Consider the following 26,845-nt stretch of genomic DNA (forward strand, 5'->3'; position numbering starts at 1 on the left):
GTATAAGAAAAGCATTCATTACAAAATGACAATATAAAAGCAAGGATGTAATACTGAGGCTATATAAGGCATTGGTGAGACCGCATTTTATCACAAAGAAAAAATCTGCAGATGCTGAAAACTCAAGCAACACATACGAAATACTGGAGGAACTCAGCAGGCCAGGCAGCATCTATTGAAAAAAGTACAGTCGACATTTCAGGCTGAAACCCTTCAGCAGGACTGGAGAAAAGAAAAGCTGAGGAGTAGTTTCAAAAGGTGGGGAAGAGGGGAGAGAGAACCACAAATTGACAGGCGAAACCTCCCCCTCCTGCTCTCTCCGCTCCCCCCACCTTTTAATTCTACTCCTCAGCTTTTTTTCCCTCCAGTCCTGCCAAAGTGCTTTGGCTCGAAATGTCTACTGTACTTTTTTTCCATAGATGCTGCCTAGCCTGCTGAGTTCCTCCAGTATTTTGTGTGCGTTGCTAAGTATTGTGAGCAGTTTTGGGTCCCTTATCTAAGGAAGGATGTACTGGTTTACGGAAATTATTCTGGGAATGAAAGAGTTAACACATGAAAAGCACTCGATCACTCTGGGTCTGTATTTGCTGGAGTGTAGAAGAATTAAGGGTGGATCTCATTGAAACCCATTGAATACTGAAAGACCTAGAAAAAGTGGATGAGAAGACATTTCCTATAGTGGAGGACCAGAGAGCACAACCTCAAAATATAAGAACAACCCTTTAGAACAGAAATGAGGAGGAATTTGTTTAGCCAGAGGGTAGTGAATCTGTGGTATTCATAGCCACAGACGACTGTAGAAGCCAAGTCATTGGTGTATTTAGAGTGGAGGTTAATAAGTTCTTGATTAGTAAGGACATCAAAGGTTACAGGGAGAAGGTAAGAGAATGGTGTTACGAGTGATAATATCTCAGTAATGATAGAATGGATGTGAAGGGCTGAATGGTCTAATTCTACTCCTGTCTTATGGTTTTAAGTAGTTTCTCAGCAAATACAGTAAAGAGATTTCAAACATATTTGCTTCTTCATGCACACACCTATGTTTTTATTTTACGGCCCTACTCTAATATTCTTAACAGTTTAAATAAAAGATCGCCTGAAAGAGAATAAAATTCTCTTAACTGGACATGATTTGGCTACAATGCTTAAATGAGGTACAAGAAAAATTTCAGAAGAAGGGTTTCACTATATGACACCAGTAAAAAGAAAATACAAGATATTTATAAATGAAGACGAATATGTTGTTTCAGGTTTTCAGGTTATAATATTGTGATATACTGACAATGTGAGCATAGAGTGCACCACAATCACAAAGGCTGCAGGAATACTAATATTATGCAAAGCCACCGTGATCACAGAATCCTGCAGAAAGCCATTAATAGGTCTTTACTAAGCCGATGCTCTTGATGGTTTTCGCAGCAAAATGACAAGCATGTTTTTTTCTTTGAAAAAATGTGGGACATTCTTTCCAGATTACAGTTACCAAAAGATAATGGCTTCAAAAGATATTAGCACTTAGAGATCAAGTCTTGGAGTGCATCCCATTCTTCCCAAAGTATTCTGCTTCTGAAAAGAGTAGAGACAGTGAGATGTGGATACATTTCAAGGCCTTATATGGAGTGTGCAATGGACAGTCATCACCAGCACACTGCATTGCTTACATTCATAGTGATTTTGGGACAGAAACTCACTTTCTAAAATAGTAGGAAGAAACATGCTTTATTTGCTGCTCAAATGATATAGACTCTAAAAAATCTTTTAAGAAAAGGAAAATAGTTTGAAATAGCAACCATCTTAAAATATTCCAACTAACCTTTTATATTCAGCACCCCCAGTCCTGAATTAGCTGACTATTATTAATGCCTCATTCTTTAGAAGTTCTCTGTCTGGAAGAGTGGTATTACTAAATGGCAGCCTTGTGCAGGGTATAATTAAGCACAAACTGATATGACAATAAATACCAATTTTGGCTACTCAAAAGGTTAAACAAAAACAAGTGTTTATTACTGAAAGACTGGCAAATTGACCAGCAGAATGATATGGTGTAGGGTAGCAGGACTTAGCTAACTTCCTCAGACAAGAAGGTGGGAGGGAAGAGGCATGTGGTAAGATCTCAGTGGTAAATGGAGAAAACATTTGCAACAAATGTTCTTGTACATCCAATATATTTCTTAGCAATGTAATAACAAAGCAGTAGTAAAGTTGAAAGGAAGTCGGTTTTAACCAGATCAGAATATAGTTTTCATGATTCATTGCCTTGCCAAATTCCACTATAACCCTGTAACATTTTTGTTCCCACATTTTGCTGTGATAATGTAGCTATGTCAATTACCTCTTCAGAATCAGTTCAGAACAGTGGTAAATTGAAGTTATCCACACTGGCTCAGGAATCTTTTTATAGGTGGAGTTACACATGAGAAACCAGTCTGACATACCAAGTCTCTGTCCTCAAAACTGGCTCCAATTTATACTGGCCTCAAAGCTGAAAACTGATCTTGTTACACTTGGTGCTGCGTGGTGCACAGATGTTAGGAAATGACAAGTACTATGCTGCTGCTTTAGGAGCTAAACTGAAGGGTGGATGATTGACATAGTTATATTGTCATGCATGGCTACGTGCAGCAACAAACCCGATACATGGATATTGCCAGATTTGGCTGGATCAAGTGTACAATGACAATGATAGTATGATCTGGTGAACAGGATCAACTGACCTCTTTCAATTTTAGTTCCACCTTGTTATTCAGCAAGGCTTATCATCAATCATGGAGGTATTTAAATTCCCACCCTGAACAAACAAAAAGAGTATAATTCTAAAAATTGCCTCATTAAAATGCAGATTGTGGGAAATTTCTCTGAAATGGGATAGCTGATGAAAGCATTCACAACCATATTCAGCTAACAAAGGAAAAACTCCCAGACATCCCACCTTTAATCAATTAATAACCAATTTTTTGTTAATTCCAAAATGAGTCATATAAACTTAAGACTTAACTAAAGCACTGTAGGTCTAGTGAGTTGCAGGGAAGCTTATTCCAAATTTGTCTTGATTTTGAAACCAGTTGGCTGCAATGTTCAACAGAGATCAAAGCCAAATATTTGCCATTCAAATCTGGACAAGTGGGCTCCCTCGTTAAGCTCTACAAGAATCCTTAATTTGGAAATTCTAAACATAAGGCAAACAATCGGCACACTTATTTCCTGCTACATGTGGTAACGAATGTTTCTGGGGCTTTTAATTTTGGCTAGCTATTCCATGGGACTGTGACATTAGAACCTTGGCAACAATCACAATTTGAACCTAATGAAATGTTGGTTCCCCACATGTATTGAAGATACTAACCAATATCATCCTAAACAGAAGTTCTTCAAACCTTGATCTCTGGACTTCATTTCCAGCCTCAAATACATCCAACTCTCATCATTCTACATAGTGACCATTTTTTTCAAATATGCAGCTCTTAAGATTTAGAATTCTTTTCTTAAACATTTCCACTTTTCCCCACCTGAGAGTAATCATCAAATCATAGAACAATGCAGCACGATACAGATCCTAAAGGACAAGTCCAGGCTAGGTACAATGGCCACCTACCGTGTCCTAATTTCCTGTGCCCAATACATATTCCAAACACTGAATCAAAAGAGGCGGCAGAGGGTTGCACACTCAGCCAGCTCCATCACAGGCATAACCCCATCAAGGAAATCTTCAACAGGTAGTGCCTCAAGAAGACAACACCCTCATTAAAGACGCTCACTATCTGGGACACATGCTCTCCTGTTTACCACCATTGAGAAGGTATAGGAGCCTGAAGATTGTACCTTATATATTTTTAAAATATCTTGTACCATACTGCTACCACAAACCTAATTTCATGATGCCAGTGTTTCTGATAAGCCCACCCCCTCCTGTACCTATCCAAGTGTTTCTTCATTGATATCATTACAGCTACCTCAATCACGTTCTGTGACAGCTCACGCTATATACTCACTACAGTTGGGGTGGAAAGGTTGCCTCTCAGGTCCATTTTAAATCTTGTCCTCTGACTCGAAACCTGAGGCCAATAATTTTGGACTCCCCTACCATTCACCTTAAACCTGATTTTGATAGTCATACAAAGCTACTTCTCTGACCAGAGATTTAACTACCAATTCCAAAAGATTCTAATATGTTTCACTTGGTTGAACTCCACATCAAGGTAAAAGACAGGTTGCAATTGGCACTCTAGCCTAAAAATGCAACTTCAAAAAGAGCTTATATTGCCACAAGAGTGAAATCTGCAAAGATCTAAGTAATGTTCAAGCCACAGTCTAATCTTGTATGAACAGGAAAGAACCCGCACATTATTTCAGGATTGTGTGTGGTGTTCAAAGTTTCCCCAGTATCATAACAATACTTACCACTCATCCGACTTCATAAAAAGAAACACACCATAAATAACCATCATATTGCAGGGCTTGATGCATTTCTCTCAATACAGAACTATATTGTTGAATTATTTCATTGACTAAAATGTTTTTGCACATCTTTGGGTCATAAAAGATCAACGTACACTACTGACACTGTAGCCCTCAAGTTCATCAAAGTAGAACTAATTCTATGAGTCAAGAAACTACTTTGGCTATAGCAAGTTGAGTTGAATGTACAACACTGTTTGGGTTTATTTTTCATTCCGTTACCAAGGTACCAAGTACGGTAGACTTTGACCAGATAACCAGCATAGACAAGAATGCTGCACTGTTACTGAGATCATTACCAGGAAGTAACTGGCACCAACTTTAAACAGTACGTTACACTTTGAAGTCCAATTAAAACACAGCTTGATGGAAATATGGAAAGGGCAAGTTTTGACTTGAAAAAGCAAAACAATTCTAGTGAGATTCGCACAGCAGCAGTAATAGCAAGAACATGTGATTTAAAAAAAAAGTATATTTAGTACAGATTCAGTGATAATCCACTAACAGCACTGCAGAATAACTGAAAGCTTTTAATAAACTAGCCAGCCCCAGTGGTGGAGAATGCCTGGAGTTGTCAGCACAGGATGAGTTCGCCCTTAGTGCACATCAATCAACTCTTTTCCTCATCAACACCTGACTACAGAATTGCTTTAATATATAAAAAAACACTTCATTTTGTTATAAGAACTAGAGAACATCCAACGTTGACTTAGTTTTTGCTATTTTAAGTAATTTTCAATTTGCTTTGGATCTTTACATATTACTAGACAGGTAACATACAAATCTGATTACAATGATATTTTTGAGACCAGCAGCATGTAAAATAGTGTCAGCATTGCAGATTTTGCCATTACCTCTTTACTAAGCAGTAAAAGGACCATTAACGTATAACACATCCCAACTCCAGCACTTGCATGCAGACAAGGTGCACGCAACAATCCATAAAATAAAAATCACATGGTTATTCCAAGACTGCTCAACCCCCTCTCGTTCAAGGACATATTTGATATTAGACTATGTAAGAAAGCTTGGTATGGTAAATTGCTCCTTGTTTTACTTTTCTCACAATTGCTTCCACCCAGTAACACAAACAGGGGTTTAAAAATATAGATTCCCTCACCCCCAGCCCCTCCATCTGCAATCAAACTAAAACCACCAGAATATACAGGACATCATTAAAACAGATGTAAATAAAGTTGAAAGAGTACAAAGAACATTTACAATGATGTTGCCGTCTGGAGGACCTGAGTTATAAGAAAAGATTCAATAGGTTAGGACTTTATTCCTTGGAATGTAGAAGATTGAGGGGAGATTTGATAAAGGTATACTAAATTACGAGGGGTACAGAAAGGGTAAATGGAAGCAGACTTTTCCACTAAAGTTGGGTGGGATTACAACCAGAGGTCAAGGGCTAAGGGTGAAAGGTGAAAAGTTTAAAAGTTACATGGAAAACTTCTTCACTCAGAGAATCATGAGAGTGTGGTATGAGCTACCAGTACAAGTAATGCATGTGCGGTTGATTTCAACATTCAAAAGTTTGGAAAGGTACATGGATGGTAGGGATTTGGAGGGTTATGGTCCCAGTATAGGTTGATGGGTGTAAACAGTTTAATGGCTCAGCGTGGACTAGGTGGGCAGAAGGGCCCGCTTCTGTGCTGTACTTTTGTATGACCCTATGCTTCACAGTGATAATAAGACAAAAGCAAGCAACAAGTTGAAGGATTTTTACAGTGGGTGAGCAGAAGATTGAAGTAGCACATTAACACATGGAAGAAAATTCCAGGAAGAGGAAATTAGATGAAGGCATGGTCTTTGATGATGAGGTCATAGGAATTATAGAGATATCTTAGAGATTTGTAGTCTTATACAGGAATGCACAAGGGCACATTAAATACAAGGCTAGGAATCTTCAATGAGTCACGAGAAACAGGAAACCAAACAGGAACAGGCTATTCATCCCCTTGTGTTTACTCCACTAAGTGATAACTGAATTGTTACTAATCCCATCCACACAGTTTCACTCCATATCCCTAATATAGCAAATTTAGTAGTATTCACTGTGTTTTATAAACAATTCCATGTTTTTATCATTCTTGCATGAAGTATTAACTTCTATCTTAACTCTATGTTCCTTGTCTTACATACTCCATCAGCAGAAAGAGGTTTCTATCTATCTACCCTATCAATGGACTTGGGCAGAATATATCTGAGCAGCAATAAATGAATTAGGTATATTACCTAAGCAAGCCCATGACGGGTATCCTCTGATACCCATTTACAGAATGAAAATGCATCAGAAAGACATACAATTCAAGGTGATACATTTATAACCTTCAAAGCACCTTGCAACTAATGGAGTATTTTTAAATATAATATTGTAGACAGGCAATTTAAGCAGAGCAACTAAATCTTTTTTTTTAGGTGCAGTCTTGACTTGGACACAATGAAGAATTCTGCTCTTGAAATAATGGACTGGATGCTTATACACAGAGATAAATAAGGATTTGGTCTACCATCTCTTTAGAAAAGCATCTGACACAGTCATCTTCCATTCGTATTGCAATTAGCTACAACACACCCCTTTCTCCACCCACAGAGGATTTGAAATAGGGTTTAAAGTTTATGACTTGGATGCAAAAGTGTTCTTCATTCAGTTGTGGCAATGAATTTCTGCAGCCCTTTACCAATGCCTCCATAGCTAGTCCATGAAATCTCATCAAGGCCTTCAGTACTACAGGTAGGCACTCACCGCTAGATTTTAGGTACCTAAGTGTGAAATGAATTCAGCTTTTGAAATTGTCCTACAAACACGACAATTCAATCAGATTAAGAAACAAATTTTTCTTGGGATAAACATGGCTGTTGGAATGTGTAACTTGGAAAATAACATTATGTCCCACAAAGAATGTTTTGATAATGTCCAATTATATAGATAGGTGTTTGGTGAAGGGTATCTGTTCGTCCAGCACTAAGAAAATCCCCTTGCTCTTTAAAATGGTGATGATTGCATTTGGGCTTTGATGTTGGACAGCCTACCCTCTTGTGCTCCTATAGTTGTGCCTCTTTCTTTTATTCAGCTATATCATGTCAATCCTCAGCCTCTTTCACTCTATAAAAGAAAGACCCAGCTCAACGATAACACAAGCCCTCCAATCCAGGAAATATCCTTGTGAATCTCTTCTGCACCTGCTCCATCTCCATTACATCCTTTTAAAAATAAATTTATTATAATTCTGAAAGCCTAAATGCCAAATATAAAACCACAGTTGAAGAATTTTTAGCAATCTTGATTTGTCTGACTTCTGAAACTGGAGCACAAAATCTAGGCTAATTTGCACTATGCAGCTGCAGTAAAGGATTGTTGCAACGCCAAAGGTGTCAGCTTTCAGGCGAGACAATGACGTGCACTTACACAGCAGGTCTACCTCAAAGAATGTCCAACAACAGCTCACAGGTGCATTAACAAAAAAAACTGTAATCAAAGGAGATATCACCAAAGAGCAGCCTTGGAGAATGAAGCAGTTATATGAAAATGCAAAACTTACCTGTACAGCTGAAAGACCAACCATTAATATTGAAAAAAATGGAAGTTTTTAATGCACAAGAGGCCAGTATTGGTAAGCTGAGAGACCTGGGAGAATAGTAGAATTGGATGTCACTGATATAGAAAGGAAAGGCAAGAAAACAGGAAACAGGACGTTATAACACTCAACACCTAACTGATTCCAGAACTATATACTTACTTTCAAGGACTCTACAACTTATGTTCCCAATCTTACTAATTATGATCAGTTTTTCTGTATTTGCGCAGTTTGGCTTCTTTTGCATATTGTTTGTCAGTCTGTGTTTGAGTGTAGCTTTCAACGATTACTAAAACTTGTTTGACTGTAAATGCCTGCAAGAAAATAAATCTTACGAAAGCATATTGTGACATTTGTGTTTCGATAAGAAATTCACTTTGAACTTGAACTTTCAACTTTAAAAAAAAACAACGAGCCTACAAACTTCTACCAATAGGATAGCAAACATCATAGTGTTAGTTAACAGAGCTTGATGCTAGATATGGCCAGTAAAATTCACGTCAAGCCTCAAGACGTGGGTGAGGGTATGAGACAGTTAAATTCAAAGCTGAGTGATTTAATGGATATGCAATTTGGCTGTCTTGCTCACGCAGCAGATTCAGTTGGACGTCAAATGAAGGTTCTATTTGGCTTCACAAGTGAGTATTAAAGATTCCAAAATGTAAATTGCAGAACAGGGCTGTTTTCCCTGGTAATCATGCTGGAAGCAAACATACAAGTTGCAAAGAAATCACCTGGGCTCCAAATAGAACCTTTACAGCTTAGTTCCCCCTACACCCCACTCCCCAAATGGGTAAACACTGGAAATACTTGACAGGTCAAACTCTCCTCTCCAGGAGAAAGAGTTCATCCATCAGGTTGATATCCTTTCCTAAAATTGACTCGACGTTCGTTCTAAAAGTGTCTTAGTATATGGGATATTCTATCATGGGGGATGTTAATTGGCTAGTCTGAAATGCCCCAGGAAGACATTTTAAAGCCAATGACTGGTAACAGACAGTAACTGCTTTTCCAGTTTAAGGATCATTGCAGGCTGAATTGAATAGCAGCTTTATTTTAAGAAAATCTAATAAGTTTTTAGATTTTTATAGCTTTCTGGAAACTTCTATTGCCACTTGAGTTATAAGCCCATAAATTACAAGGTATACTTAATCCAGCATTTTTCACCTTGTACTCTCTTGCTAGCCTACTTCCCAGCCCTTCAACAGTAAAAAATAATTAACAGTACATCTGATACATAATGAAAGTACCAAGACCATACTTCCAGTCTAACCCTCTTTATCCCCTTTACCAAAATAAACAGTAACTACATATCAAAAGTTACTGAACAACCCAAGCACATGAAGCACTATTATGCCTCTTCAAATCCAGTAAATAAACCAAATCTAATGGAGCTCCAAATACGAGCAACAAAGGACATTGTTGTGTATTGAGTTAGGACAGTTGGAATTGTCTATCAGCAAAATATCATTACTATTAGAAACACCCATGTTCACGCTTAGCAACATGTCCCATTTCACACCAACTATCCCTATCATTCAGTTTGGATGTTAATCCAAAACCTTCACTATTCCCAACTAAAAATGAAAAAAACACCATCACCATTTTGAAGAGCAAGGGAGTTTTCCCAGTATACTGGACTAACAGATAACCCTCATCAAACACCTAAATACATAACTGGTGATATCAAATCATTCCTGTGGGACCGCTTTATTTTCCCAATTACAGATACTTTACTTTTATGACTCTACACTTTTGGATGCGCAACTGCGAAAAACAATATTTGAATAAGATTTCTTTTTTCTCCATGACTGATCTTCAGTCAATAAACCCACAACCCAAAGAGGCCATTGCCTCTACAGCCAATGCCAATGCTCATTTTTTTTTACAGATCTGTCACACTTCACAGTGAAAAGTTTATTCCCGAGGCACCAAAATCTCACAGCAAATTACAGCTTCAACCTTACAAATTTAAAAGCTAATCCGGTTACAACCAACTCCAAGATGCACAGCCTAATCCTGTTTTGAAAAATTAGTAAACTTTAGCAAAGATCAAAATTTCATTTTGTAGTTGGAGCAAAATAATTTATCATAAACGACACAATTTTACAAAAAAAAAGTCTCAACCATATTTGTCACTAAAAGTCATGCCCCAAAACCGGATGACCAACGCTAACAAACTGAGTTAAATACAGGACAGTCTCCAAATGCAACTAAGGAAACAACTTCAGTTTATGTTCTGCTTTGAACTTCTCAAAGCGCATTGTTGCTGATGAATTTATCTCCCCGTGTAGATATGAAAGCGAACATGACAGTCAATTTAACTTACCGAGATGATACAACCAACACAAGCAAATTATCAAATTTTAGCTATGACTGTCGTAGCTTAGCTTAGAAAACTTTATCCCCAATCTTAAGATTCGGTCTGAGAAAAAACACACAAAATCCTGTCTTACTTATCAGCAGCGGCTCAGTTTTTAGATGGTTGTGAGCTCAAGACCCACTACTGAAACATGTAACAGATGAAGGATACTGCACTACGGGGAGGTCCCGTCTTTTACGTTTAGAAAGTGAGACACCCGAATGTTTGCACAGACCCCACCGAGGGCTTTAAATTTTCCGCGTCTTCAGCAGCTCCACCTAACATATGAAGACCCTCGTACCTTTGTGCGGAGGCCCGCCGTCGCTATTCTCTTTACGCGGCCGGTGCTTCTTCTCCTTGTCCCGGTGTAGGTGCTTATCCTTCGGGTTCCTCGTCTTGGGGAGGGAGGTGCCGCCGGCCGCGAGGGCGGGGGCTGGGCGCGGGCAGGGGGTAGGCCCGGCGGCAGGGATGGAGCCGAGGCCAGGGCCAGATCCCGGCGGCGGACACACCGAGTACACGGCGGCAGGTATACCACCGCTGACATGAGCGGGGGGCGGGTAACGGAGCGCAGGGGCCGAGGTCGCGGGTCCACGCATAAGGCCGTGATGGTGAGTTTTACGGCGCTTGGCGGCAGGGTGCGGGCCGGAGCCCGGACCCGGGTCGGGTCTGAGCCCGGCGGACTCCCGATCCCGCGACTCCTTGTTCGGCGCCTTCAGGCGGATCAGGCCGAGCTGCGCCATCGCAAACCGGCAGTGACGTCTCGAGCTGCCGGAAGGGCCCGACGGAAAGAGTGGCGCGTGCACCGCAGCACGGCTCCCGGAAGCGGGGCAAGTCAGTGGTGGTGGCGTCATAGGACCGGCCGGCCTTCCCCGCAGCGTCGATGAGGTACAGCCTGTGGCGGTCCTCCCTGTGGGTATTTACTTAGTTCAATTAAACTTCCATCAAAATAGTTCGCACCAAGAATGAAATCGTGTTGCAGTGTATTCTCCATCGAGAGTAACTTACAAAGTGCTGGAGGAATTCAGCAGGTCAAGCAGCGGCTGTGGAGGGAAGGGGTGAGTTAGGTCGAGATATTTCTTCGGTCCAGGTTCAAATCTACAACATGTTGCTCTCCCTAAATCGGAGGGGTGGGGGGTTGTTTTAATCGGATCCATAGTTAACGAGAAACTTCGATCCCCATGTCACACATCTCCCCATCCAGGAAATTTTAAGAAAAGAGACTCAGATAATCCGGCACCCCAGGTTTTGCGCGTGGATTGACCCGAGGTTTTTTTTCCCCTCTCTCCGAGGTTACTCCAGCACACTTCTTTTTCGATGCTGGGTAGTCATTTAGTATATTTTCCATTGAACGAGGTAAATTTAAAACGATCAGAGTAGGATACAGGGTTTAAAGCCGACGGGGCCGAGGAGCGTTTAATGGGGTAAGGGACAAAAACTCGAGAAAATCTGCAGATTCTGGAGATCCAAAGGAGAACACACAAAAATGCTGGAGGAACCAGCAGGCCAAGTAGCTTCTTTGGAAATAAAGAAACAGTTGACATTTTAAGCCGAAACACTTAATCAGGAGTGTTGAAGAAGGGAGAAGATGCTAGAATAAAGAACTTGGAGGGAGGGGAAGGAGGTGATAGGTGAAGGTAGGTTGGCATGAGAGGTAAAGGTCTGGGGAGGAAAGTGGACCACAGGAGAAAGGGAAGAAAGAGGGGCACCAGGGGGAGGTGATAGGCAGCTGAGAAGAGGGGAGGGGGGAGGAATGTTTTTTACCTGAAGGAGAAATTGATACTCATGCCATCAGGGTGGAGGCTACCCAGATGGAATATAAGGTGTTGCTCCTCCACACTGAGGGTGGCTTCATCATGGCACAAGAGGAGGCCAGGGACTGGCATGTCAGAACAGGAATGAGAATTGGAATTAAAATGTTTGTCCACCAGGAAGTTCTGCTTTTGGCGAATGGAGCAGAGGTGCTTGACAAAGCAGTCCCCTGATTTATGACGGGTCTCACCAATGTAGAGGAGGCCGCACCGGGACCACCAGACACAAAAGACGACCCCAGAAGATTTGCGGGTGAAGTGTTGTCGCACCTGGAAGGACTGTTTAGAGCCCTGAGTGGAAGTGAAGGAGGGGGTGAATGGGTGGGGAACAGGATCCTGTGAGCTGTCTGAGGGAAAGGTTCCTGAAGATCTTAATTAAACGCTGAAAGTATGTTTTCACATTGATTAATAATCCACTATCATTAAAGCACGTCAATCTGATGGTGGATTATCAGAGCTGTTCCTCTATAATGGTGTTCCGTCATCAGTTTGCTGTAATTTCTGGAATTCCATATCTGACGAGACTGCTGAGTGCCTTCACCACAAAGTCTAGAAGCATTCATAGAAGTGGCTCACTATCTTCTCAAGGGCCATTTGGAATGGACAATAAATGCTGGCTTTGTCAGCAATATCCTTCTAACTAGCACAGCTGGGATAAGCAAGTTAACTATTGGACCATGTGTTTTACCCCAGTCATAGGGAAATTATTAAAGAAAATTCTGAGGCAAAGTTTCCCAACCTTTTTAATGCTATGGACCCCAGGATAGAAAACCCTGTTCTAAGGGATAGAATTTATGAACGTTTTGAAAGTCAGGGATGGATTAGGTATCGCTAGTATTGCTTTGCTCATCACACTAGTGAATTTCTTGAGGAGGTAATTAAGAGGTTTGATGCTTGCAGGATAGTAGAAGATGCCTACATGGATTTACTAAAGTCTTTTACCATGACCCACCCAGCACATTCGGCTGATCCAGAAGATTAAGGTATACACGTCCAAGGCAAGGTTGCTAATTGGGTCCAAAATTGGCTCAGTGAGAGGAGGCAAAGGGTCGTGGTTGAATAATGCTTTTCTAACTGTGGGTCACTGGTGTCCCACATGAATCTGTGCTGGGACCTTTGTTATTTGTGATATAAGCAAACCGGATGTGGATATAGGAGGCATGTTTAGAGTATTTGTAAATGGCATGAGAATTGGAGATGTGTTGGATAGTGAAGAGGGTCCATAAGGCAGAATCTAGATCAGTTCAAAAGCTGAGCAGAGGATTGGCAGATAGACTTCAATTCTGAAAAGTACGAGGTAATACAGTTTGAAGGGCTGATAGGGGTAGGACGTATACAATAAGTGGTCGGGAACTAGAGAATGTTGTTGAACGGAGAATCTAGGAGTCCAAGTCCATAGTTTCCTGAAAGTAACAAAGGATGACAAGGTGATGAAGTATTAACAACACATACAAAATGCTGGTAGGAACACAGCAGGCCAGGCAGCATCTATAGGGAGAAGCTTGGCCTGCTGTGTTCCTACCAGCATTTTGTATGTGTTGTTGTTTGAATTTACAGCATCTGCAGATTTCCTCATGATGAAGAATTATATGGGATGTTTACCATAGTCATACAGTATGTCAGTGATATTAAACCCAATTCTCATTCTGACAAACAGTTGGGACATAATGTTGCAACTTTACAAAACACCATTTAGGCTACACTGTTGTGTGCAGTTCTGTTCCCACACTAAAAAGGATGTGATTGCACTGGAAACAGTGCAGAGCAGATGCATTACATTACAAGGGGCATGGATACGATAGATAGTTAATATCTTTTCCATGTCTAGGGGTATCAAAACCAAGAGGACATAGATTTATGAGTAAGGATATGAAGGGTAGAAGGGTCTTTTCTATGACTCTCAGCAAATGTAATGCCTTCTCTACATAGTAGTCTGCTGGATTTTGGGACTGTGAACTCCAAAATAAAAAAAAACCGTGCAACTTGTTGTTGTTTTCTTTGTTTTGTGACTCTCTGTGGGGAAGACAAATTTCAGGATTGTATACTGCATAGATACTTTGATAATACATTTACTTTGAATCTTTGTAAGTGCTTAAAATACTCCATAAGTCAGTAGCTGTCACAAGAGAAATAGGACTACTAACAATGGTTGGTCATATGGGTAACGTGGTTTGAGTCTGACCATTGTTGCCATCTATGTGGAGTGTTTTTATTCTTCCCCATGACAACAAAGGTTTCGCTGGGTGAGCCAGTTTTTCTTTCTGCCACTTCCCAAAATGTGCTGGCAGTTGGTTCATTGGCCGTGGTAAATTACTCCGAGTGGAAGTGAATGGTGGGAGAATCGGGGTGTTAATGGGCACTGTGAAAGACAAGAGCACAGGGAAATGAGAGTGGGAATGCGATTCATGGGATTGTTAGAGATCAGACATAGCGTCAGTGGGTGAAACGACATTCTCATGGTATTGCACAGCATGGACATAGGCCATTCAGCCCAATTTGTTGATGTTGACTAGTGGGTACTTTTCTATTTGAATTTCATTACCCAGCACTTCTCTGGCCCTCTATACCTAAACAATTCAAGTGCTCACCTAGACTCTTCTTAAATGCCGTCAATAATTCAGCTTCAAGCACACTCTCTGGCACTGCATTTCAGGTACTTACCACTCTCTGGATGAAGAAGATCCTCCCATATCCCCTTTGAATCTTTTCTCCCTTACCCTAAACCAAGCTTTTATATGCCATGAATCCCTACCATTAACCAAGGGATCCATGGACCCCGGGGGGAGCCCCTGCCCTAAACCTGTGTCCTCGAGTTTTATTGCCTCTGATGTGAAGAAAGGTTACCTGAATCCTATCCCTACCCCTTGCGATTTTATATTCCTCACTAATGACACTTAACATCCTCTGCTCCAAAGAGAACAGATCTATTCTCCAGTCTCTGCTCATAACTGAACTATTCCATTCCAGGTAGCTTCCAAGTGAATCTCTTCTGCATCCTCTCCAGCACAAGCACATCCCAACACCTAACTATATTATCCGCCTGTGTTGCAACCTTCAAGGATCTATGAGCTTGTTTATCAGGATCCTTTTGTTCCTCAATATTTGCTAAAACCCTACCATTTGTGGTGTATGTCCTTGCTTCATCAAAAATGCATCAGCTCACATTTAAACTGCTTCTGACATTTTCTAGTCCATTTCACCTATCCATCAAGGCTGTGACCACCTTCCACACCATCAATAACTCTGCAATCTTTGTGTTATTCTTGTTCTTACCTGTCTTGTCTTCCACATCCACATGCAAGTCATTCAAACATATTGTAATATTGTAATATGTGCCAGAGTCCCGGTACATATCCTTTTGAGGTCATACTAATCACAGTCATCCAACTGCAAAAACAATTCTCTACCATTACCTTTACCTCCTATTGCCAAGCCAGTTTTGTGTCCAGTTCACCAACTTGGATCCCATGAGCCCCTAACTTGCTGAACTAGTCTCCCATGCAGAACCTTGTCTTCGTAAAACAACTCTTGCCCTGCCCTCATCAACGCACGGTGTTACCTCTTCAAATAATTCAATCAAATGAGTCAGAGAGGATCTGCCAATAACAAAAGTCATGTTGGCTGCCTCTGATTAGTCCCTTACTTTCCAACTGATCATTAATTATATCCCTCAGATTTTTTTCCTGTTAACTTTTCTTTAAATCAGTGCTGTTAGGCTAAGAGATCTAAAGTTACCAATTATTTCCGTGCTATCTTTCTTGAAAAATGAAATTGCTGTTCTCTAGTCAGCTGCTGCCTCACCGATGCCCGGTGAAGATCCCTTTCTCATACGAGAAATATTCCTAGAGGGATCAGTCCAGGATATCTTACCATCAATGATCTTTTTCCAAATGTCAATCATTCAACATATCCATTCTTGTATGTGATTGTCCTCTCAGAGCCAACTAAGTGGTAAAAAAAAAGTCACTTCCTTACTTTATTGCAGGGGTTCCCAACCTCTTCTATGCCACACAGCCTCATTGTTAACTGGGTGGGGGGGTCTGTAGACCCCTGTTTGGGAACCCCTGCCTTATTGGCATGCTTTCTGGTATCTCAATATAGCAAAACTTTCAAAGCCAGTAACATAAAAAACTTATAAAAACTATTTCTGTGATTGATTACTATCAGTTGCTTACAATAGTTCTGGTGACTAAATATTACAACAGTGCAATACAACAGTTCCAGTAATTAAATATTCATTCAACAGCTAATGAATAATTGCCAACAATGTACAATTAAAATGCAAATTAACATTTTTTTTAATACCCAAGCTTTAAAGAGTATCTATAAAAGCAAACTTTCCACAAGCTGCCTTCAATGTTGGGTTTCTAAAAATGAATATATTAGGAACAGTCAGAGCTGCTGAAGTGCTCACATATGGTAAATACCTGTCGTGATACTGTGCAGTAGGTTATAAAGACTTGTGCGGTGTTGATCAATGAAGCTGGAATAAAGCAATACGTAAGTTAACAATAGCTATATTGTTTCCATCCTCCACTACATCCTGGTGAGATAGGAGTACTGAGTTGAGTAGTTGTGGGACACACAAGCAGCTCGTGATTGCCTTGTATAAGAATGTTGGAGAACGTGAACCGAGGCGATCAAAGCAGCAGGTAACATCCATGGCTTGGGCTCACAAACTCCTCTGTCTCAAAGGGAATCTAATTTTTCATCCCTTATTGAATTTGGCTTGTTCACTGTGAGAATCAGAATTGGGTTTATTATCACGGACGTCCTGTATGTTGTGAATTTTGTCGTTTTATCACTTTGCTTTCATAGAGACACTCAGTCTCCCTCTCAATGCCATAACTTAATTTTCCCCACCATACACTCACCATCCAACCCTTCAGCTCTCTCTGCGCCTGTGTCTTAAGTTAACCTTTAAAACTACACAGTTAAGTTTTCAATCTTTCTGCTCTGTCACTGCTACTTTAAAGTTCACTCATACAATTACAGTAAAGCTTCTGGCAACATGGCTCAGCCCAATTTACACGTCAAATTGTAGGTGTTTTTCCTCATCCCTGTGGCAAGCTATTGCTCAGATTTCAGTCTGCTTTGAGAGTCTTGCCCAAAGCAGAACAATTTTCCATATGTTAGCTTGATAAAGTTTTGACACTGAGCTGAGTGGCCACCGCTGGTGGGGGACAGGAAATCCGGGCACCACGGTAGCATGATACTCTTACAGTTCAGGGTGCTCTGGAGTTCAGAGTTCAATTCCAATGCTGTCTGCAAGGAGTTTGTATGTTTTGTCCACGAACTGCACATGTTCCCTCCAGGTGCTCCAATTTCCACCCATATCCCAAAGACTTACTGGTTAGTGGATTAATTGGTCATTGTAAATTGTCCTGTGATTAGGCTAGTGTTGAATAAGTGTGTTGCTGGGCGATGTGGCTCATTGGGCCAGAAGGCCTGTTTCTCTCTCTCTCCACTCTCATTTTCCATAAATAAATAAAAGCCCAGAACTGGGAACTGTCAGGACCAGAAAGCTGCCGGTCTGGTGGGGATGTGGTTTACAGAGATTGGAAGGCTACGTTCCTGGAAGGATTTGAGCATGAAGACATTTTCTAAATTACATCATTAGAGGTTATAAAGGCAGAATATTTTCCGTGAGACTATTTAAAAATTAGTGTTTTATTATTGTTGGCAATAGTGTGATTAAAGCTATAATTAAATCTCCATTAACTTTAAAAATCTGGAATTAATTGCGATGATTTATTTTTAATTGTTCAACTGTCTAATTAATTCCTAGAGAATAGCACAAAAACGAAGAATTAGCATTTGTTATTGTGGCACTAGCTTCTACGTATTTTCTACGACTACACTGGAATTCTCAGACTGTCCCTATAATAAATTTATGTGCTTTTATAACATGCAGCTGGTTCAAAGGGATGGGACCAGGGTGCTTATAAATTCCCCAAAGACGTTTCATTTTAAACAAATTATTCATTGGGCAGTGGTTTCTCTGGTGTTTAGTACAAAGAAGTAAGATCATATTATGAGATTGAAAACAAAGGTCAATAGCCTGTGAGCTCAAAGCTTGTCCTAAACGACGCAGGGATCACTTAACTATGTGCGTTCTTATTTGTTTCTTCTTGAGCACATTTTGGCTCCATCTAGTGATCACCTAGCACACAGCAAGCAATAAATAGATCATGAAGCCCAACAGGAATCACGCAAATCTGGTGCATTAATTTGAATTAATTTGTTCATCTTGCATCCAGTGATTTCTTTAAGGTTCCCGTTATCAGAGATGGCTTCCTTTCTGAAAGACAATCTCAGCCACTGTACGTTTACATTAGAAGAATTTCTCAACATCTCGATTCTCAGCGCAATTCTTGAACTGCTGTTAACACCTTATCTTTTGTCCAAACTGCAAGAGATCTTCTCTGGGCCCTCCCCCATTGAGTCCTGCACTGGATATGTTCTGTCACATCTCATAAGGAACCCTCAGCTTATACCATGCACCATATTACCATAGTCATAAGTTGTAATTCCATGGTACTTATTGGATCCCTACAATTCACCAATGACATTGAACTCATTCTGCCCATACCCCTCAAACCATCCCATTGCTTCTCGTGGGAAATGAAATAAAAAGACCAATCCCAGTGAAAATACAAATCCCAGCCATTCTTTACTGATGTGATGGAGTTTACAGCATGTTCACAGCAGATTCATTCCCAACCACTGAAAAATGTCTGTGTTTGGAAAATAATCAAAGCCAGATGAAAAGGAAGAAGACTCCAAATCTCTCACTTTGTGTTCTACCTCAGATACGCCAGTGTCATTGTGCAGTTCATTATGTTCATAATTGATTGTAACCCTGTGGTTCTTGAAATATGAATCTATGCTTCATCAAGTAGACCGGAGTCAGAACCTTTTAGCAAAGTGTCATGGATTCATTCTTTCTGTTCAGTGGCCTGTTTATGAAGTAAATGATTTTGGAGAATTTGCTTTCAGCTGTGCTTTGTTGTTATGAGGAAGAACAGGAATTCTGCTTTTCACTTGCAAGACAGAACTTCTCATCCCATGGGAAATGGGGGTCTGGAGGAACAAATTCAGAAGACAACCCCAGCCTTGTGCATCATTGCTTTCAGCTTCTGGCTGTGGGAAGAATTCACTGAGGGTAGTGTCAGACCCAGTCTGGGGAAGGATTTCTTGCTCCTTTTGGTTTCGCAAAGCGATTCTTGAACCCTACAATAAATAAAAACATAGAGTCTTACATAGAGAAATCGACTGATGTTTATGCTCCATTGGACCTGCAGTCCACACTCAAACCCGACAGAATCTCCAATCTTTTAGCTCCTTTTGTGCTTACCTTATTTCATCTTAAATACAACTATATTATTTGAATAATAATATCAATGAGTTAGTAAAGTGGAAATAAAACCGGCAATTAGAAATTAATCCTGAATAATGTAATATTTAGAAGGACTAATTATGCTAGGACCTAGGCATTGGTAGGACACTAAGAAGTGGGATGGTAGAGAGAGACCTTGGTGTAGAAGTTTAAGAACTGAAGACATCAGTGTAGGCAGAAAAGGTTCTGAAGGCAACAAACTGTACATGATACTTGCCTTCAGTAGTCAGTGCATAAAAGCAGGGAGATTATAGTTCAAAGGAGGGATTCAAAGTACATTTATCAAACTGTATACAGTATACAACCCTGAGATTCTTCCCCACAGTCATGAAACAAAGAAAACCATGGAACCTGAGCAAAGAAAAACATAACCCTCTCCCACGCACAAAAAATAAATCATGCCAATGGAAACAAAAAAGAATGAGTGAAAAACAAATTATAAAACATAAAAAAGAGGCCATATTCAGTTCAACTCAGTGTTAGTTATCTGCAGTGCTATTATATAAGAAATCGGTTAGTCCACTGCTGAAATAGTGTCCAATTCTGGTAACCACACTAAGGCCAGAATGTGATTGCATTGTGAAGGCTGCAGCAGAGAACACTGACCAGCATCTTGCCTAGGAATGTACATTTCAGTTATGATGAGAGAATGGGTAGGTGGAGAAAGCTGAAGGGTGGCCTGATTGAAGTATATGGGAATGGAGAGGGTAGATCAGTGACCAGAGAGCATAGGTTTAAGGCAAGGTGCATGAGCTTTAGAGAATACTTGAGGAAGACAAAGAGGATGTGGCTTTAAGGTAAGGGGTGGGAAGTTCAAGGGGGATATTAGAGGAAGTTTTTTTTTACTCAGAGTGGCTGGTACATGGAATGCACTGCCTGAGTCAGTGGTTGAGGCAAAAAATATAGTGAAATTTAAGAGACTACTAGACAGGTATATGGAGGAATTTAAGGTGGCGGGGGGGGGGGGGGGTTATATGGGAGGCAGGGTTTAAAGGTTGGCACGACATTGTGGGCCGAAGGGTCTGTACTGTGCTGTACTATTCTATGTTCTAAGACTTTTTTTTTCTACCCAGAGGGTGATTGTACCCTGGAACATGTTACCTGAACTGATGGTGAAGGCAGTTCTGTCACAATACTGAAGTACAGTATGGTTGTATTATTTTTATGTTCTATATACAAGAGCACATGAAACACCATGGCATAGACAACTATGGGCCTCGTGCTGGAAGATGGTATTCTTATTTTTAAGTACATGATGACTGGCACCAACATAGTGGATCAAATGTGCTGTTTCCTTACTGTATTACTCCTTAATGATGGGTCAAAGAAGAGGTGGATGAATAAATGATGAAATGATGAAGAATTTGGGGAATGCAAAGTTCTCAATTTGTTACAAGGCAGAGAAAGTAAGAGAGAAGCCAGATAAGGATTTAAGCAGAAGGGTGAACATTGCAAAATTCAAGCATTGTACTGCTGTGTCAGTCAGTGAGCAGAGAATTGATGGGTGAGAGATTAATTGTGTATAAGGATACAAATGGCATAGCTTTTAGTGTTGCAACATGAACAAAATCACTGGAGATACATTGAAACTAGTGGATATAGAAGTGTTTTATTCATCAAAATGTACAGTAGGATCATATTGAGACACTCTTGGAGGAAGAGGCCATCCTGACCCAACATTTTTATGACTTACCATTCTTATATACTGAAGATCAATGGTAACAGCAGGACAATTCTATAGCTGAAATGTATCTACATTGCTTCCTTTGAAGTACATATAGTTTTCACACTCCTTCCTCACACCCACTCTCCAGATACCCAAAATGAATATTAATCAACATTGTCTAGTTTGCAATTAACTCCTGTCTGCAACTCCAGGAAAACTATTGTTCAGGGCTGCATTTCAAATTCAATCTACAATTCACATTCATATCTGAAGATTGGTTGCTGGTGAAATCAATATTTGCAAACATGTCCCAACTCCAGAATACGCCCTGACAGTGGGCATGCATTATTGGCACCGGAAGCATAGCGACACATGCAGGCTGCCCCCAGACTATCTTGGTTGTTGTCAGAAAAGACGCATTTTATTTATATTTCAATGTTTCGATGTACACATGGCAAACAAAGCTAAACTTCTAATCTTTTTTGAACTCTGTCTTATGGATGGTGGAAGATGGGTTATCAGTCAGGACAACTTTGGAATAGCTGAGTCCAGAAGCAACAAAAATAGGAATGGATGTTTCAGCAGCTGATGAGTAACGCAGGGGGAGAATTTTACTTCTCATGCCTTTGTGTTGAACTGAAAATGTAGCTGAAAGGTTAGTCTAGGGTAAAATGGGATATTGAGGTTGTGAATAGCAAGATTCAGTTTGAGACAGTGATCAGGGAAAGGACTTGGTTGCTAGGGGATAGTGTTTTGTAGCTCAGGCAGCATGAGTGGAGAGACAAACAGTCGACATTTCAGGTCGATAATCCTTTATTAGGATCGTTCTCATGAAAGGTCACTGACCTGCCATGTTGGCTCCATTTCTTTCTCCACAGTTACAGCCTATTGAATACGTTCAACATTTTGTTGACTTCGCTTTTGAATGTATGTTTTTTGTGTTGTCAGGGCAAAGACAATAGTTCCAATCTTCCCAATGTTTAATTATGACCCATTCAGACAGGCAGTCTAACAACAAATAGGCAGGGTGGAGATGAAAGGAAGCAATAGTAGAATCGAGGTTGTTGTCAGCATAAAATTGGAATTAGATACCGTGTCTCAAAGTTCAAAGTAAATATATTATCGAAGTACATACGCTACCATATACTACCCTGAGATTCATTTTCTTGTGGGCATTCACAGTAAATACAAAGAAATGCAATAGAATCAATGGAAAAAATACACATAAAGATGGACAAACAACCAGTGTGCAAAAGGTAACAAACTGTGCAAATACAAAAATAAAAATAATAATAAATGATTAAGTAATAAATAAGATTGAGAATATGAGTTGTAGAGTCCTTGAAAGTGATTCCGTAGGTTGTGGAATTAATTCAGTGAAGTTATCCACTCTTGTTCAGGAGCCTACGTTTCAGGGGATACTAACTCTTCCTGAACCTGGTGGTGTGAGACCCAAGGCTCCGGTACCTCCTTCCTGATAACAGTATGAGATGTGAGCATTGACCTGGAAGGTGGGGGTCCCTTTATGATAGGTGCAGCTTTCCTATGACAGTGCTCCTTATAGATGTACACAATGGTGGGGAGGGCTTTACCTGTGATGGACCGGGCTGTAAACACTACTTTTTGTAGGCTTTTCCATTCAAGAGCATTGGTGTTTTCATACCAGGCATGATGCAACCAGTCAATATACTCTCCACTGTGCATCTAGGGAAGTCTGTCAAAATTTTAGATGCCATGTCTACTCTTCACAAACTTTGAAGAAATTAGAGGCACTCCCACACCTTCTTTGTATTGACACTTATATGCTGGACCCAAGTTAGATACTTGAAAGTGATAATGCTGAGGAATTTAAGGTTATTGACCTTTCCCATCTCTGAATCCCTGATGAAGACTGACTCGTGGACCTTTGGTTTCCTCCTCCTGCGGTCAATATTCAGCCCTTTGGTTTGGCTGATGTTGAGTGAGTGTTGTTGTGCCACTATTCAGCCAGATTTTCAATCTTCCTCCTATATGCATCACCACCTTTGATTCAGCCAACAATACTGGTGTCATCAGCAAACTTAAATATGGCATTGGAGCTGTACTTAGCCCCACAGTCATAAGTGTAAAGTGAGTAGAACTGGGAGCTAAGCACATAGCCTTGTGCACTTGTGCTGATGGTGATGATGGAAGAGATGTTGTTGCCAATCCAAACTGACTGAGTTCTGCAAGTGAGAGTTGCACAAGGAGGTATTGAGGCTGAAGTTTTGGAAGTTATTGATTAGCTTTGAGGGGATGATAGTGTTGAAAGCAGAACAGCCTGATGTAGGTATCTTCACTGTCCAGATGTTCCAGTGGAGAGCCAATAAAATGGCATCTGCTGTTGACAGGGCCTGAAGACTGCACGGCACTTTATAAAACATTACTAAAAGAAAATTCCAGCCATGCAGCAACATGGCCCTGTGCATGGGTGCATTTCAGTTACTCTGCAGCTGTGCAGCTCAGAGGCAATAGCGCTCCTCAGGCAGGAGTTGATGTTTCATGACCAGCCTCTCAAAGCGCTTCATCACCATGGATGTAAATGCTACTGGACGATAGACACGTTCTTCTTGGGCACCAGTATGATTAAAGTCTGCTTGAAACAGGTGGGTACTGATACCTTCAAGCAAGAGGTTAAAGATATCAGTAAACACTCCAGACAGATAATCAGCACAGGTCTTTAATACAGGTAGGCCAGGTAAACTGTCTTATTTTAAGCACTTGCTGCAGGGAGGTTGTTCTAAAAGCAATCAGCATCAATTACTACCTAACAATTTCTGCATGAGAGGTGAAGTTCATTAATCAGAAAGTACAATTTGGGATTGTTCTTGGGAATGTTGGGAATTACATTGTTGGGAATGTAATTTGAATGACATCTCCAAAAAGGGAAGGAGCGGCAGAGAGTGTGGGACAGTTTGTTTTGATGACCATCATCTTGTCTGTTGATCAAGTTATCTAGAGCATGTAGAATCACTGTGCTTCACACAAGCAGGTGACTAATATTAGTCACACTTTTCGAAGGTTTGCTGGCGTCTAAGATGAGGCGTGAGCTAGGCTTAAAGGTTGATGTTGGAGGGGAGCTTGAAGGTGAGTAAAGCAAGAACGACAACGTAGCTTGGTTGTGAAGGTGGAAGATGCAAGTCTTTGGAAATGGCTTTAGGTATATTTCCATGCCCCTGTCAGTGGTTGTCTGATAACCAAATTAATTAACCTGATTGCTTAAGTACCCACAACCCTCTGTATTTCAGAAAAAGCTCTATCAATCATCAGAACCAGGACAATGAATAACTTTGTATTGGATAACTTCTTTCTAGCAAACTCTTAACAAAGCACATATTTTGTTCCAAAGCAACTGAACTTCCTGCACAGAAAGAAGATTGGAATACATTCATATTTTTAAAATTAGTTCTCAAGAATGGGATGGAATCAATGAGCAACACAGCAAGGATACAGGAGCTTCAGTCCAATGGACCATGCCAACCACGATGCCCACCCAATTAGTCCCAATTTCCAGCATTCAGCCATTATCCCTGTAAGTCCCACCCTTTCATGTACCAATCCAAGTGCTTCTTAAATGAAACTATTGTACCTGCCTCAGCCACCTCTGGCAACTCATTCCATAAACTCTGCATAAAAAAATTGCTCCTTAGGTCTCTTAATTTTTCCACTCTCATCCTAAACCTATGCCCCTGAGTTTTGGACTCACTGCCCCTGGTGAAAATACTGTTAATATCCACCTTATCTTTGCAGCTCACAATTTTAAATACCTCTTTAAGCCTGCTGTCATTGATACTGGATAACATAGATGCTTTCGGTGAGAAAGTTCAGCTTTTGAAAGAACAATTAATTATTCCAGGCCTCTGTGGACTGTGTATGGAAGAAGAACCCTATTGGTTAAAAGACAAGTTGAAGGTTTGCGAGAATGCCAGCTGTATTTATGCACATTTAGTTTCCTGTAATTATTTTCAGTGCAGATTGAAGGCTCAGCACTACTCTTGCCTTGGACTCAGTATCGATTTCTTTCCTCCACTGCACCGCATAACTGCATCATGCCCAGTTTACAGGACACACTGCACCGAGCGATCAAAGTTTCTTTGGCAGTAGATCAAAGGTCTGCACAGCCAGCAGGTGCATATAATCCTGAACTTTGCTTCCAACTTCCTAGCCCAGGCTGGAAGTGTATCAATGTTATCTCATTACCACATAGTCAAACACTGAAACTCTCTGACCAACAGCAACAGGAGAGAACCTTCACTATACAGACTGCTTTCCACCAATTTCTTGAAGGGCAAAGAGCTGGGAACAAATGAGCAGACCCTGCACCTTGTAATGTGGTACAAGGTAAAATAGTTTAAAAAGTAATCATGGCAAACATTTTAACTATGTCTTTTTGTTTAAACTTAGAACGTCACAGTTAGCATAATGCTTTACAGCGCCAGCAATTGAGATTCATTTCCTGCTGCTACCTTCTCCCCATGGCTGCGTGGGTTTTGTCCAGGGTGGTCCGATTTCCTTCCCCATGTATGGGTTAGTGAGTTGTGGGCATACTACGTTGGCACTGGAAGCATGGCGACACTTGTGGGCACACCCTCAGTCTGTGCTGGCCATTGTCGCAAATGATGCATCTCACTGTATGTTCCAATGTACACACAACAAATAAAGCTAATCTCTTAACTTCTAGGACTGTTCAGCTTTGACCGCGTGTGTCAGAGTTGTTAGAAGCAATTGCTTTAATAAACAGATGTCCCAATTTTATGGACATGATGTATCAGGTTCTGCATAGAACAGGAAACTCACCAAAGTTTAGAAAGAAGCGGCTCTGTTCTGTGCTTGGTTCAGCCACAGGAGTCCTAGACAGTGCAGGAACGCTGCTTATCGCTGTAGGCATATGGAGAGACATATGCAATGATGCATTAACTATAGCCACCTACATACAGTCACTGGTCTTCAATGCTGGCAACTTATGTTTAAAATACAGAAAATATTTATGCTCAGGTAAGCAATAGTCTTCAATCAATAAATAGTGATTCTTATTTTGAAGGCTTCAACTTGGAAAGTGCTTTTCACTATGTGATCGGCAGCAATATTTTATAATAATTTTAGTTTTCATTGTATTCACCAGTGTAATTGAAATACAGCAACATTTCAATGCAGAGGAAGTTGATACAAAGATTCAAAGTGCATTTGTGATCAGAGAAGGTATAAATTATACAACCTTAAGATTTGTTTGCTTCCAGGCAGTCTCAGAGCAAGGAAAGCGAGAAAGAAAGTCAAATGCCAATCTGATAACTCGTGTAGTCACAGAGAGATACAGCACAGAAACAGGCACCTTGGCCCTTCGAGTCTGCACTGACATTTTTACACTGATCCTGGTTTACTCTCGCCACATTTTCGGATTCTAACACTCATTTCATACACTATGGGAAACTTTCAGTGGTCATTCAGCTGTGTGGGATGCGTGAGGACAATAAGACACCCAGAGGAAACCCTTGTGTTTACAGAAAGAACATGTGACTCCACTGGAGGATCAGATGGATCCTGGGTTGCCGGAGCTGT

General features: G+C 40.6%; 2 protein-coding genes across 3 annotated transcripts in view; both read right to left on the reverse strand.

Moving 5' to 3' along the window:
• The window catches only part of LOC132381107 (lysine-specific demethylase 9-like), a 78,682-nt gene extending 66,576 nt beyond the window's left edge, over positions 1–12,106 (reverse strand). The window contains exon 1 of the mRNA XM_059950335.1: positions 10,700–12,106. Within this exon, the coding sequence (XP_059806318.1) occupies positions 10,700–11,249 (550 nt within the window). The 5' untranslated portion in view covers positions 11,250–12,106. The remainder of the gene's footprint in view (positions 1–10,699) is intronic.
• Positions 12,107–18,854: 6,748 nt separating this feature from the next.
• Positions 18,855–26,845, reverse strand: part of LOC132381106 (tyrosine-protein phosphatase non-receptor type 22-like) — a 116,008-nt gene continuing 108,017 nt past the window's right edge. For both annotated transcript variants that reach the window (XM_059950334.1, XM_059950333.1), the window contains exons 20-21: positions 26,087–26,167; positions 18,855–19,439 (exon numbers count right to left, since the gene is read on the reverse strand). In XM_059950334.1, coding sequence (XP_059806317.1) covers positions 19,378–19,439; positions 26,087–26,167 — 143 coding nt within the window. In that variant the 3' untranslated portion in view covers positions 18,855–19,377. The remainder of the gene's footprint in view (positions 19,440–26,086; positions 26,168–26,845) is intronic.

This window comes from Hypanus sabinus, chromosome 25 (assembly GCF_030144855.1).
Source record: "Hypanus sabinus isolate sHypSab1 chromosome 25, sHypSab1.hap1, whole genome shotgun sequence".
Taxonomy (NCBI): Eukaryota; Metazoa; Chordata; class Chondrichthyes; order Myliobatiformes; family Dasyatidae; genus Hypanus; species Hypanus sabinus.